Source organism: Camarhynchus parvulus, chromosome 4 (assembly GCF_901933205.1).
Source record: "Camarhynchus parvulus chromosome 4, STF_HiC, whole genome shotgun sequence".
NCBI classification, from domain to species: Eukaryota; Metazoa; Chordata; class Aves; order Passeriformes; family Thraupidae; genus Camarhynchus; species Camarhynchus parvulus.
Window position 1 is genome coordinate 47,357,410 of NC_044574.1, and position 15,506 is coordinate 47,372,915.

General features: G+C 43.0%; 1 protein-coding gene across 1 annotated transcript in view; it reads left to right on the top strand.

The window, feature by feature from the left end:
- The first annotated feature begins 514 nt into the window (after window positions 1–514).
- MCUB (mitochondrial calcium uniporter dominant negative beta subunit) overlaps window positions 515–15,506 on the top strand; it is a 44,901-nt gene continuing 29,909 nt past the window's right edge. The window contains exon 1 of the mRNA XM_030948407.1: window positions 515–740. Coding sequence (XP_030804267.1) covers window positions 642–740 — 99 coding nt within the window. The 5' untranslated portion in view covers window positions 515–641. The remainder of the gene's footprint in view (window positions 741–15,506) is intronic.

A 15,506-nucleotide genomic window follows, 5' to 3' on the forward strand; every position in this document is an offset into this window, starting at 1 on the left:
GGAGGTGATACCCAACAAAAGACTGAACAGGAAAACATTGAGCCTTGCTAATTGCTCTACTGCTGTAAACAGAACTCTCACAGAAACGGAATAACTACGAGAGTGTGTTCCGTTGCTTTGCTGTTCATTTCTGTGGCACCTGAATGTGTTTATTTCACTGAAACCCAGGAGCAGCGATAGTCCCGTTCCTCAAAAAAAAGGAAATACTCAGCGACAGAGGAACCATATGTTCTGGTAAGACAGGCATTAATGCCCATTTTTCTATTTTTTAATAGAAAACCTGTTTCAGTTATAAGAAGAACCACGCGGAGGAGGGGTGCCAGCAGCACCTGTCAGCAAAGGGTGGCGCGTTGGGCACGGCGGAGCGAGAGCAGCAGCGCATCGCCGCCGCCGGGGACCGCCTGAGCCCCGGGACTGAGCGAGCGGCACAGCCCAGCCCAGCCCGGCACGGCCCGGCCCCTCCGGCGGCGGGCGGGAAGGGGCCGAGGGAAGGCGCACACACCGCCCCGGCCGCCGGCGGAGCCGCCCTCCCTGCGCTCGGGCTCGCCCACGCCCAGCGCGGCAGCGGCGCTGCCCGGCCCGAGGCTGAGGCCGCAGGGGCCGGAGCCCGCCGGGGCAGGAGGAGGCGGAGGTGCGGGACCATGCTGGCGGGGCTGGGCCGGGCGCTGCGCAGCGGCAGGCGGCAGCTCCCGGGGCTGCTGGGCAGACGGGATGGCTGCCCGCCGCCCTCGGCGCCTCAGGTAAGACGGCGAGCGGGCGAGGATCCCCGCGGGACGGCGGTAGGAAGAGGTGGAATCGCCCCTCACGGCTGCTGGCGCCTCGCCCGCCTGTGCGGCGGGGGCGTATGGGACAGAGCTTGAGGCAGGTGGCCCCACGGGCTGCTGCCCCCCGGGCTGCGGGGCTCCGGCGCTGCTCCCCGGGCTGCGGGGCTCCGGCGCTGCTCTCGCTCGCCCCGGGCCGTGCCCGGCGGGGCGCGGTGACTCACGGGCGGCAGGAGCCGGGGGCTCTGCCCCGGGTGACTCACGGGCTGCTCTGTAAACAGCGCGGAGTAAAACGCCGGCGTACAAAAAGTTTCTCTTGCGGGCTGTCGCGGTGCTGCTGCTCGGTACGTGAAGTGCTGAAGTCCACCTGCCTTGAGCTTCTCCGGGCTTTCAGAAGTCCCAGAGGTTCTGTGATTAGGAACCATACGAGCAAACAGACGCACGATGGATTTAAAGATCTGCTGGAGCGTAGGACTGGGTGATATTAAGAGTCCTTAGCGACTCCTAATTGCTGGGAGAGGAGGCAGTTCAATCCTTTTTTTAAAGTTCTTAACAACAGAGATATACCGTGTGCATGCCTGGAAATACTGCTGTGATGGAACAGGACAGAACCCCGTCCCTGTGTCCGGGGCCCTCCCATGGCAAGGCAGTTGCTGGGGTGTGTGTGGTGACAGAAGGAAGTCCGGGGCGATCTGGCGCTTCTTACTGAGCAGCTTCCACAACCCATCTCGAAACCTGCGGCAGTGGGTGGAGTTGTACGAAATGAACTTTCTACTTTTCCCCAATATTTTTTTTTTCTCAAACTATTCGAAAAGCCTATTAAAAAATTCCATTGCATTAATTTGCCCCATATCCCTTAATGCGAATAGCCCTTCTTTGCCTTCTCATGGCTGTATACGAGGACATCTAAGTAGGGAATTTAAGATAAATATTGACTTAGCCTCCTTAATCTTCTGAGGTCTTGGCAGGGGGTGCTGAAAACACCTTTTACCTCGCTGAGAGTGTTTACACTGTCATTCAGCTCACACTGACACTACCTATTCAGTTTGCCACCTCTAACTTCTCCAGGGTACTGCTTTGCAGACAAGCTTCGTGCTTTTCTAAGGCTCTAAATCGAGACTGAAAGCTGATAAAGCTCTAAGAAGAGACACCAAAAATGAGAGGAGAAGGAGGAGGTGGAGGAGGAAAAGCTCTTAGTTTGGCACCACTGTCATAATAAGAAAGAGCAAAAAATGATCGTGTCTGTTACTTTGTGGGATGGAACGACAGTGGCATGCCTTGGGAATTAAATTCTTGCATCAAATAGGTGAAGCAGAGAGATGTTGTAATGTTAAGGAAAAATCTAATTGGGAAAAGTAACAAGATTTGGTTTATTTAATTAGCGGAAATTTTTGGAACAAATTAATATACAATACTTTTTATGGTCTCTGCAGCTTGCTTCATGCTGTGTTTGGTGATGGGAATCAGTCTGCTCATGTGCCGTTTGGGGCCTTGACTGGAGTTTCCGCTCGTAAAGCTGGAGGTTGTATTTCAGTGGCTACCCCAGGTTGTAGGATGTGCACTTGGTCATCACATACTGCGAGTACTCAGGTGTTGATGGGCAGGTGTGTGAATGCACAGTGTGTTTGTGTGCTGTGTTTTTGGCTAATAAATACACAGCTGTGGGGATAAACAAGCCATTATTGCTAATTCAATGTAATTTTTTTCAGGTTTCAGGATTACAGCAGGGATTGCTGTCCTAAGGAGCTGTATCCTCAATCACTAGCTTCTCAGCTCCACTTTTAAATGAGAACTACAGCTCTTCCTAAAGCTGTCATTAGCTGCTTTGCCTTTCAGAGAGGTGCTTATACAAATTCTGCATTTTGTAAAATTGAGGTTTTTGCTAGGTGGGTCTTTCTGTATTTAAAGTGGTTAGTTGTTAGACAGACTCTAGCTGCCTGGGATGTTCTGGGATTGGTGCTTTGACAAGAATGTGTGAGAAATCTGGACAGCAGGCTGTGTGCAAAAGAGAAAAAGGCTTAGCAGCATAGGCAGTTTTTCAAAATAATTGAAGCATATAATATTGTATTCTTTGGCCAGGCATTCTTATTACACATAATTTTGTTCCCCAAAGGCTGCAGTTCATTTTGCTAGAGTCCCAGATTTGTAATTCTGCAGTTATTTTGCATGTGGTAGAACCTAAAGGTTGCCAACTCTTTTGCTTCCTCTTGACTTGCGTGTTTTAACTTCTGCAGCTCATGCTGAAAGAAATGCCCTGCTTGCACTGCTCTCCATGAGGAACATCTCCCCTCACCATATCTCAGTGGAGAATGCATTTGTTAACACAGAATCAAGGCTTTTAATTGCTGGGGGTTTTGTTGGTGGTCTTTGTTTTTTTTTTTTTTTTTTTTAATTCATAAACCTTCTAACCCAGGAAACATTGAAGGGATTGGATTTATTTATTTATTTTCTTTTTCGGATGGTCCTAGTTAATTTCTCTATAGTGCTGAATCCTTCTGGTCTAAAATTGTGTTTCCTTTTATGGCCATTCACGTAAGTGAAATTTCTAGTTTAGTGTGTGCTATGGAGATCTCTACCAGCATGCCTGCATCGCTCAGGATGGGTGGCAACCATGGAAAATGAAGAAGTCTGGGTTACAGGGTTTTTCTTAGCTTAAAAGCAGAGTTCTTTGCAGTCACACAGCCCTGTGCTGTGCTAAAACTGTTCTGTCCTATGTGAAGGTGCTGGAATTGTGACATTTCCTCTGCAAAAGGCAGGGCTTGCTTTGAGCAAGTATTAATGAGGGAAGTAAAATGGCAAAACTTAAATTGTTTTCAAAATGTACCTTTATTTAGCATCATTAATTCAGAATGCGTTCCATTTCTATGTGCAAAATTCTCTTAAAACTGTGCCTCTGGAATATATTGGCAAGGGGAAGGATCGTGTGTAAGCTGGCAAGAGCAAATTGCAAAGGTTTCTGTGAAAAACATTATGGATTTATTTTCTTCCTTGATTGGGATATTGCATATGCTTGTTGCTGAGGGGAATTTTCTTCCTAGCTGCAAACTGCAGCCAGTAGGATAGTCATTGGGCTTATCTGCAGAAAGCAGAGTAGTGAGGGTTTTGTTTTGGGGCTTTTTTTTTTTGGTCAGTTCCCAACATCATCCATATCTGTCAAAAAATATTTTTTTCAGTGCTTTCAGCTGATAAGTTTTTGACTACCCAGTTCCTCAGACTAGCTTGAACTTTTTTCCTGTCCTTCCTGTTAGTTTTTATAGTAATTCGTACTCTCAAATCACCATAATTCTCCTAGCATTACACCTATCCAGTTTGTCTGTCAGTTTTATACAGTCTTATAAGCAAAGATCTGAATGGGTCCTTAATAGCCACAGGATATTTCCGTGGAGGTTTTTGATTTTACCTCTTTCTCTTTTGCGTATGACCTACTGCTGGGATTTCTAAGATATTCTGACAAACAGCAACCCCAGGACATCCTAGGCAACTACAGAGAAGCAGATTGTCATTGAATGTCTTACGCAGCCAAATATTTCACATAAATGTGGTTTGAGACCCTACTTTTTCTTTTCAGCCCACTCAAGTCCTTTGGAAATTGATATCTAATTGGAGCCAAGAACTGGGAGTAATTTATGGCTGCTGGGCGTGTTTTCCCTTGTCTTTCCTCTGCTTTGAAAGCCTGGTGCAACAAAAGTTAGCTTATTGATCCAAATCTTCTTTCCTAAACAGAAACCTCCTGCTCATACTGGCATATATCAACAAAAACATACAAACTGCTAAACTGTTTGTTTATGGAAGCACTGTTCACTCTTTCAAATACTAATTTCTGCATGTCTTAGAAAAACTATTTAGAAGATCTCTGCTTCTGCTGCAAAAAATTTTCCTGTCTCAGCAAGTTCATTTTTTTGACTTTGCTGTTGTGTCTGTGCCAGAATAACAGGGTGGCATTGGGAATGGCTGCTAGTCATTTGCTGTTGTCTCTTCTCGTCTGGCAGCTGGGAGATGGCTCTATTTTCCCTGATAAATATACTTTTGGGGAGAGATGTGATATATAGCACAGAAATTAATCTCTCTTTGTACTTCTGCACATACTCCCATGAACTGTTCTGCTGTGCCTTCTCTCTCCAGTGCAGATGCTGTAGTGACACAGTGGGCTGTGAGATACTCTTGTACGTGCACATACAATTACCTGCAAGACACTCATTCCCTTGGAGGTTTGGGAAATTTCTGAAAACCAGCCTCACTCAGGGTTTGAAACACACATCAACAGTGAGACTTCAAATTCTTGCTGTTGTTTTCCAGTGGGGCAATTGACATAAAAGCAGCTAATTGAAATATGCAGATCAAATCAGCTTTTCTTGCATAGTGCTGCTTTTTTTGCCTACTCTGTGTGTCAGCATATGTGTGTCTTTGGTGGTTATGTGAATATGGCAGTTCCTAAGGAAAGGAAATGAAAACCAGCTCTGGGAAGGCTGGAAAGAATGTGGTCATTCTCTTCAGCATCACAAACCTAAGTAAGTTAGAGCTTTTGTGTGCTAAGCCAAGGCTGTGTTGTACTGAAGGAAATGTAAAAAAACCTGAAATGCTGGTCTAACATTGTCCATAGCAAAATCTGTGTAATTTTTAAACAGATTTCTTGAAGAGCTTTCTCATACGTGATATAGGAGTGCAGAGTACAGACTGTGCTTCCCAAAGTTTGGGAAGTACATTACTTCAGATATATTCAACAGGTTTGTTGTGAAGGAAAATGAAAATTTATATAACTTCCTGTTAATAGTGACTTTTAAAAAAATATTTAATTTAGAATGGGGATAGAAATAGTCATAAGGTGACCCACCTGTGTGGGTGCTCCATGATTAATAAAGTAGGTAACAGAAAATGATGCTGTGATTTCATTTGCAGTGGATGCTGTGATCATACAAACAATGCTGTAATTATAAGTTTTTTGTTGCTCATGAGATGAAGATAAGTCTGGCGCTGTTCCTTTTAGCACTCTTAGCAAGTGTGCTAAAAGACTTCACTCACAATCTTTATACCTGCAAAAAAAAATAATACTAAACCTCTAGAGGATGTCTGAGAAAATTGCTTTGCAAGTGTCTGAGATGCTCTGAAGATTTACCACAAATCACTGAAGTGCTGAGCACTTAAGGCTTGACAAACCTAGTTTTAAGAATACGAGTCTCTTCTGATTTTTTTTTTCTTTTTACATTTTTGTGTTTGAAAATTTATAGGGCAAAAATGTAGACCTTGTCCTAGAGTTTATAATATCTTAATTTCTGAAGGGATAGGAGAAGAGGGAAAGGGAAATAGAGATGTTTGTTTGTGTTTTGGTTTTTGCTTTTTTTGTACGGAGGCTTTCTCCTCCGGAAGTCCGCCTTACACTGTGAGACTTCTGGCATCCGAGAGGAAGCAAACAGCACACTTGTTCTCAATATCTAGTTAAAGAGCAAAACTTTCAGTTCCCCCTTCCCACTGAGGCAGAATGATCTGAAGGAAAATGAGCGGAGGAGCTGTGCTTGAGTTGGGCTTGCTTTCTTTAGGATCATCTTCATCCTGAAGATGTTCTTAGAAAACAGCCTCAAAGGTGAATTCCTCATGGGGTGGCTCATGGTGGGGAAGTCCCTCCATCTGAGGAGGCAGTAAACTCTTCTGAGCCTAGAGATGTTTCATGGTAATTTCTGTACCTTTTTATAATAAGTTGTTAACTAAGTGTCTGTTAAAGGCATGTATCAGCAGCTCTTGCTCTGGCTTGGTTTCTTACCTCTTTTCCTTTTTTCCAGAAGGATGAAAGGGAGAGGCAGGTTCTGTGTGTTTCTGTCTCATTCTCTGTCTTGCTGTCAAGATACTGAGTAATACCCTGGTCATTAGGTTTGCATAGGAAAGAGGTGGCTTTTTATAAGGTCGCTTCTGCCATTCATATGACGACTCACTTTGTTTCTGTATCCCAGAGCAGATCTGCGCAGCCCAGCAAAGAATTGAAGTTAACTGTTTGTTCTGTGAACTTGCACAGGGAGGCTGGGAGGAGGACAATTTTCAGGCCTGCAGGTTATTTGTTGTGACGTGTTCCATTCTCAGCTCATGCCTGAGTCCTGAGTCCTTAGAAATTCCTGTCATCCAGGTGTTGGGAAAGCATGGATCTATACTCTGAAGATCAGGTCCATTACTAGGGAAATAAATCCCTCATGTCAGAATGACTCTGTAGCACAGCAGCTGAAGAAGAGAAGTTAAAATGAACATTGTTTGGCTGCCTGCCTACTGAGGATGGTAGCTTTTGTCCATGAACTAATTCTCCTTTGTTCAAGTGAGGCTGGGTGTAGGCAGGCCACTGTCAGCTGTCAGCAGTCAGGGCATGGATAAACAAAGGGCTTTGTGCCTGTGTGATGAGGACTGGCAAGCACAACCTCCCCTTAGTGATCAGGAAATACTCAGTACTTCTTCAAATGGAAATGGAAGAAAGATGTTTACTCTATAAATGCGACATTTATACCTTTAGAAAAGTTGAATTCATCATCATGACCACAGGCAGCGCATCTTCAAAGGGACAGAAAAATTGAGTACATTATACACAGGCAAGATATAATTTACTTTTTTCCTTCAGATTTTGAACAACTTCGAAAACAGTTTTGAAGCAGTTGTTTTCACATTTACTATCTTGTGATTTTTGATCAAAATTATTTCAGTCCTCACATTCCTGTCAGATGGAGAGAAATAAACTGTCTTCTTTTAAGAAGTATTTTATTTATCTGCAAAGTAGGCAGCAATTTCAGCTTCCCAGCATCTTCCATTGTTACCTAAAACTAAAGAGACAACAAATTGATTTAGAGATCACAGAAGCATCCTTAAGAGTATTGTATGTTTGCCAGAGTAGAAGAAAAATTGCATTGCTTTTCTTCCTGGCAAATCAAACTCCATATATCACGAGGATATCACTTTGGCCAGAGTGCTGTGGTGAGGAAAAGATCCCAGAGTCACAGAATGTTAAAGGTTGGAAGGTACCACAGGGGGTCATATGGTCCGGCCTCCTTGCTCAAGAAGGTGCATCCTTGAACGCATGGCACGGAATTGCATCCAGATGGTTCTTGAATGTCTCCAGTGAGGGAGAGTCCACAGCCTCTGTGGGCAGCCTGTTCCAGTGTTCTGCTCCAAGATGAGTGTTATTTGTGCAGTGTGGTCACTGGTTGTGCTTGAAGTGCCTATACCATACTGTTCACAGAAGAACATTCCTATGGGTTTGTTCGAGGTTTCTTTTTTCTAGGGCCTGACCTGACCCTCTCTGCACCTTCTCATGAAAACTGTTTGTTATTTATACTCTGTACTTGCTGTTTGAACCAGCTGCTCTCTGCCTGTGATTGCACAGCTGTGAGCATTTTCCATTGTGCTATCTGCTTTTGTAAAACACCTTTATGTGTTTGCTCTAAATAGAAGCATAAAGGTGCCAGGTGCCTAAGGCACAGCAGCTTCTAGGGGCCTTTGTGACCTCAGCTGCTCCTCAGACAGCCCCTGTAGGCTGGAGTCCCTCAAGGAGGACCTGGTCACTACAGGGTTCCTGATCCAGGGGCAGACGTAGCACAGGGGTGGGTTTGTAGCTGTGGCCCCTGTGGAGGATGCACTGACAGGGATGGAGGGAGGGTGGCTGTGGCAGTGGGATAATCTCCAGGCTGAGCTAGGTAGTGATGATTCATCTGAGAGTGGGGCACAGGTTTTGGCTAGCCTGAGGTATGTGGTTTTAACAGATTAATTGCAGTAAAGATGGGCTGGACTGTCTAAAAGTGTTTTGAGAAGGTGGTAAGCCCAGTGCATAACCACAAAGTAGTTCAGCTTTGTTTCCTACAGATACTGTCTCTGCCCTTCCCTAGACAAGGAAATAAGCTTAAAGAATTCTTTACAATACAAAAATATAAACCAAATAGAAGCTATATATCTGTAATAAAGAAATGCTATGTGAGAAGTTGAAGTTAGTGGTCTTGCTGACCTGAATGCTGGACCTAAGGCTGGTGGTACTGAGCCAGCTAAATGTTGGAAGTCAAGGACCTTGATCAGTGGCTCAGGTAAATACTTGACACTTTTAACATAGATAAAACAGCTGGAACTTAAAGACAGCTGCTTTTCACAGTTGTATTGTAGGAGCTGTGTATCTGATCTGCATAGCTGATGTGCTTTAGGTAGAAGAGATATTTATGAAACGGCAAAGTGGGAGCTTATCTTTGCTTCTCAGTGGATACATTTCAGTTTACTGGCCCCTCTCCTCCTCTCACTCCAGCTTTTCAGAATTTGAAAATTCCAGATAAAACTACCAGGAAGCTGCCAGTTTCTTAAAAGACAGACTCAGTTTTTAAAGTTCATGCTGAGATCAGGACTTCCCGCAGCTCTGTAAATACTTATCCAGAGCAATACACATGCTAGTATTTTTAACTAAAGGCAGGAAGTCTCTTAAATTTGGGAGGGGAGGGAATGCAGACACAGCAAATAGTGATCTTGAACAATCACTTTTTTTCTGCAGCCAGAGGGTGAGTATGTCTTTCCTGCCTTCCCATTTTCATTTGTCTGCTGGATGGCCACAGCTGTGTTGAAACAGGAAAACTGAGTCAAGTCCTTGGAGCTCTTTTGTGAGGAGCTTTTGTGCTCAGTAACCAAATACAGTGTAGGTTTGAATCATGTTAGATGGGACTGTTAGATAGGACTTTGCTTTTAGTTCACGCATTCTCTTTTAATCTTAGGTGCTGCTGGCAGTATTCTGGGTGCTTTCCTAGTGCTTTCCCAAAAACTGCTTTCAAATGGCTCCTGAACTATTAAGGCATCAGGTTACATACGTTTGTGGCACACCTTTTGGCACTTTGCCAAAAGTTGGTTTTGAAAAGTGTTTTAAAGCCATAATCTGCTTACTGTAATATTGCAAGCTTAAGCCTCGCTAAAGGTGCCCCACACAGAGGCAGCGAGGGTTGAAAATGGGGAGGTTCCTGGGGATTTTGCCCTCGGTTGACTTGGGAAATGACCTGCTGTAGGATGAGTTGAAATTCACTTAAACAAAGAAAATGATAATAAAAATTTTGGGACAAGATTCCTGCCAGAATATGTTCCCAGCCATTGGTACCACAGCAGCATCTTCTGCAGTCAGTTCTGACTGGTACTCTTTCTCAGGTAGCTGCAGTGGATTTCAGTCAAAAGGGTTTTTTTGTGAGGCAGGTAACACTATTATTTTTTGCAGAGCTGAGGCTAGTGCGTATTTAATGTGCAGGGACTGAAATTTTCTGTACTGAATTGTCTGCCATTTTTTCCATTTTAATCTCTTGGGTGTGAGATCATTCTTCAGTATTTTTTATTATAGTGATTATTTATCTGACGCCATAGAGTTTGATAGGCTAAAGGATATGAAAATATAATTTATACTTACATCTGTGTGCTTCTGTCAGAAGCTGAAGGTGTGTACTCAGTGTTTGTAGCCCTTTCTGGTAAAATAAAACCAGGCATACGTAGAAGATTGCAGTTTGAAGGCCGATGTTTCAGACTTGGTCTTGCAGTGCTCTGTGGCTTTAAGCACACTGGAAATTCAACTGAGCTGGAGTAATTTAAAGAGATGTCAAATAACCCAGGCTCTAAAACTGAGTTATACCTATTAAACCATGCATGCTCCTTGGAGTACTGACCCCTAGCTGTTCTGCATGGCAGTGGAAGTGTTAAGTGCATATATTTTGCTATAAATCAGACCCTGATCCAACTCTAATCTGTGGAAACCCTCACAGTGGTGCCATTCTTCAGCATTTCATAATGCTGCACAATCTGTAGCTTGTTTCCTTGTGAGTTCCTAGTTACTTCTCCTTCTGGAATAACCATGTCAACTTTTCTCATGAACAGGGATGAAACTATTTTTGGGGATCCCACTGAGGCAGCAGATGAAAACTGTGATCTCCCTGGCGTTCTAATACAAATGCAGCTTTGGTTTGTTGGGAAGTAAGACCTTGTAACTGGGCTCTCTACTGCTAACAATTACAGCTCTTCTTGTCTCACTTGGCATCAAGTATCAGTAGTTAATTCTTTTCTTGACATATGATAAAAAAAAATTTTGTGTAATTTAGGAATACTCATAACTAGTAAAAGAAGTAACTGCATAAAGGTATGTAATAAGGTAGAAGCTATCAAAAAAGCTATTAACAGGTTAAAAAAGAAAAAGCCAGAGAGTATTGCTAAAAACTTTGAATGTCATATGACATTTAGAATTCAAGCCCCTAGATACTGCCTTTGACCTTTGTGGTGCCTCTGATTCTAGATTTTGGGTGAGTAATTCCCCAGCTCAAGGACTTGAACCCTTAAGAAAATTACACAGCACCCTGTGGCAGCAGTCAGACCAGCAAGACCCACTAGAAGGAGCCAGGAGCAATGTGCTGGTTCACAGGTCAGTGCATGCTGCTGTGGCACAAGTTAATCTTACCTACGAGTGTGCAAGAGATAAATAGCGTATTTCTGTGGCGCAAATTTGAAATACTCCATATGCACAAGCAGTGCAAAGTTGTGGGAGTCAGCCAGCATCTATTCCTAGGCCTGGAGCCGACAGGGGATCCACCTTATCTGCTGTTTTATTTTATCTGCAGCCAGACTCAAAACTAGCTGGCAGGTCACATGTTCTATTTAAATCAGTTGGCTGCTGGTGTCATAGGGCCTCCCTTGCTGTTGCAGAAGTTGAAGTGTGTGTCATTTAAAATTAAAAAAAAGTCCCTATGCCAGTTTATCACACTTAGCATTGCTGCCCACAGAAATAGCCCAGCCCACTGCAGTTAGCCCTCAGTGTGCTTCCAGCTCCTGCTCCAGGCACCTCACTGCTCTTTCATTCCAGGGCAGCTCAAAGCCTTGCTCAGGGGTGAGGGTCACACCCCTGCGGTGCTGCTTTCTCAGCCTGTGTTGGGGTCATGATGTGGTTTTTGGTGTTCTCAAGGGATCCTCTTCAGGGGGAAGCTGCAGTTGGAGGAGTTTTGGGTTTGTTCCCTGCTTTCATGCTCTCTCCCTGTGTGTCCTCCACTGATGGAAGCAGAAAAATCCAGTGTATGTGTGACTTGAGGGAAATATGTTTGAAGCCAAACAGCGCATATTCAGAGAGAGAGAGATGTGGAACAACGCTTATTTCAAGACAGTTGTAAAAACACAGAATTAATGGACTCTTATGTTTAGCCCAGACTATCAATATTTACTGAGCAGTTCACCTACGTTTTTGCTGGTTGGTTGTAGCATGCTCTGTCTACTGTTACATGCACTTTGTGGTATTTATAACCCCTGATCAGTGCAGAACTAACTATTCAGAATATCCCTTCTTGTTTAATTTATTTTTGATCGTGTTACTTAATGCCTTTGTTTAAATTTCAGTAGTGTTTGCGTGTTGCCTCAGTGCCTGCAGCAGCAACAGGTAAATATGGCAGTAAGGTTTAAAGTGAGTTTCACTCATTCAGAGAGTAAAAGAAAATAAACATAAGGAGGAAACAACCTACAGATACTTATCAGTCTCAGGCGAGGAAAGAGTTTTTTTATGATGTTCATTTATCTACATCAAATCCTCTCTCTTGGAACTGGAACACTGAGAAACTGTATCCCAGTGAAATTCTGTGGTGTCAAAGAGACTGATTTTCCCTTGTACTTTCTTCCAAGATTACATGTTGCCAAGATGGTTATGAGTCTCTATTCCTTACTTTTTGTTGATCAGGTATTTTTTCAAATTTTGTAGACTTTTAATAAGCCATCCAGACACTATTTTTTACTCTGGGAAAACACTCATAATAAAGGCCTTTAGGACTACATATGTTGCTGTAGCTTCTGCAGACTGCATTCTTCTCAAGAAGTTTTATAATGTGAGAAAGATTTACGAGAATCCTTTTACTGTGTGACTGTGGGGAACTCTGTCAGCTCCCACTGTCTTTCTTCCTGACAACAAAGCAACAAGACAGTCTGAGAGCCTGGCCAATGCCATTTTTTCCATTTTGCTAAGAAGGATGGTGAGATGGAATAGTCCTGGGTATCTGCTTTTGTATTGCAGATAGTCTTGGATATGCAGATTGGGCTCTGTGGGCATGATTATGCTTTTCACTGTGTCTTGTTCTGAGTGGGCTGCAATATCCAGAAAAAGCTGTCCATATGGAGAGGCTAGCTGTGAACCTGGAAGCAGTGTACAGCCTCTCAGTGTGATGGTGCACCTGGACCAGAAACCCTTCTGTGTTGTGTGGGGGGCAGGTAGTGTGCACCTAATCACCAGGTGGGGAAGAGAGCAGTGAGCCGGAGCTTGTTTGAGGCTCTTGCCTCAGGATGCAGCTTTTTGTCCAAAAATTTCTCAACCAAAGCAGGTTATAGGGTACAGAAACCTTTTTCCTCTGTATTTCTACCGGTGAATGTCGTCCGTGTGTGCTTCAGTCACTTGATGGCAAGCAGCTCCTTGAGTATTTTGTGTGTGCATATTTTTCTTTAATGTCATAACCTCTCAGAAACTTCAGGCACTTATCTGCTAAATAAAATACTGTGGTTATTTGTGCTTGCCTTCCACTGAGATTTGATCCTTTGAGGTCAATTTGAATAGTGGGGTTTTTTCCAACCTCTTTCACAATCAAGAGGATAATACATTCTTTTATAAAAACTGAGATTCTTATCCTGTAAACAAGCAATGACAGAAGGGCTGGCATAAATAGATTTGTAGTGTGTGTGTGTCAATGACTTGCCAATGGATATATTTTACTCTTTGGGATTGGACTTTTTTAATTTGATTTTTTTAAACTTGATCAGTAGTAGTGACCTAAGTTAAAGATTGACTTGGCTGAATGTGAATGGTGTTTTTTCAGAAGGGAATGGGTTTCAGCATCAAATGGATTTTACAGCAAAGGAAGTTTGATTATTGCTTTGGTATTTTTTCAGGTATTTTCTGTCGAAGTATTTTTGGTCTCATTCAAAAATTAAAAATACTTTCAATTTTAGTGTTCAGCCTCTCCTACATAACAGAAGTCAATAAATTGTGCTAGCACAATTTATTATAAATAAAAAAATGTGAAATTTATACCTTTTGAAACGTGTAACAAACCCTCAAAGTCCTGGATTTGGAAAAAGCCAAGGAACTGGTGTTAATCTTAGTTTGAAGGAAAAACAATCAGTGTAATTCTTTACCTGTTTTGTACATATGAACTATTGCTATACTGAGAGGCTTTGCTGCTATAACTATACTACAGATCTTTTTTGTGGCCGCTTTGACAAGCAGGAGACATTATTTATTTACTTTGAAAGTTCTAAGCTTAAAATACTTAGAATAGCATATTATCATCAGAGATGCATATAATGGTTTGGGTTGGAAGGGACCTCAAGGATCATCTAGTTCTGACTCCTGTGACATGGAAAGTGACACATTCCACTAGACCAGGTTGCTCAGAGCCCCATCCAACCTGGCCTTGAACACTTCTAGGGATGGGGCATCCATAACCTCTCTGGGAAACCTATTCCATGTCTATTCATTGATCATTTTCTGTATTGCAGCTAATGACTTTAATTAATGTGGAAGAAAAGTTTAGTGGATTTTTTAAATTAGATACTTCTGAGCCAGGAGTAATGGCTAAGGCACTCACACAGAAATATACCCTTTGTCTTTGCAGAGATGTTTCCTGATGATAGCTATATCAGTAAGTGCTTTTTAATGCTTACAGTGCCTTAGTAGAGCTAATGTGAAAACATTTTAAAAATATATTACTGCATCTTTAAGTTCTTAATTACAGAGGCAAGAGCTAAATGCAGTGTTGAGCCAGCTGGACACTAACCACATATATTCAGCGATGCTGTGAATCCAGGTGAGCAGCTTGTTAAGAACTGCATGTCAGGTTTTCTTTTGCCATGTCAAATTGTCTTTGTCTTTTCTAAGGCAGAGGTTAAGAGTTCTTATGGGTGCTTAGTGGAAGCCAGGGTGCTGTCTCTCAAAGAAGAAAGATGCTGCCAGGCAGTTAATTGGCGCTGTCTTGCCCCTGCATGCAGCAGTGGCTCTCAGTTTCTGTTCAGTGCAGAGCTGTGTGTGAGTCAGGAGCTGAGAGCTGATGGGGACTCTGGATGCACTGGGATGCTGGCCCTGTACCAGCCTGCCAGCATGGCCTGCAGCACTAGCCATAGCCCTTGTGTTTGCACCAGCACCATGGGATGCTGATGTCTACTTGGTAGAAGGGACAGAGGTCAAACTGGAAGCTGTTTTTCCTTGCCCACTGCCAAATGCAACATAATCATCTGTTTTGTTGTTATTAATGCAAAAGCAAATTTAACTCATGCTCATAAAATGCCTGCTGTGTGAGTCTCATATTTTTAATGGAATACAGAAATTAAGCAGCTGGTGTAATAATGAGACCTGCTGCTTGCCATAGATCTGAAGGTATATTTGGGAGTGCAGTCCTGGCATTACTCTTCTTATAATGGTGCTGGTGACAGTTGAACTGGAATTACAGAAATAAATGATGTTTGAAATGCTCATTAAAAAAACTAAAACTATCAACTTTTCTCTGCTGAAAACAGTCTAACTAGAGCTTTTTGCTGAAAATCAGAGCTACAAAAGAAATCTGCTTTGTCCTATCTTTGCAGTGGCACACAAAAAGCATAAAAGGGAATTGCAATGTTGCTTGGACCCACAGATGTGTCCAGAAGTGTATTTCATATTGGCCCTTTGGATATGATGCCTGTGTAGCATTCTAATCCTGATGAATGGAGTCAATTTTCTTAACAAATAGATTTACATATTAGTTATGACCCTGTGACTCCAGC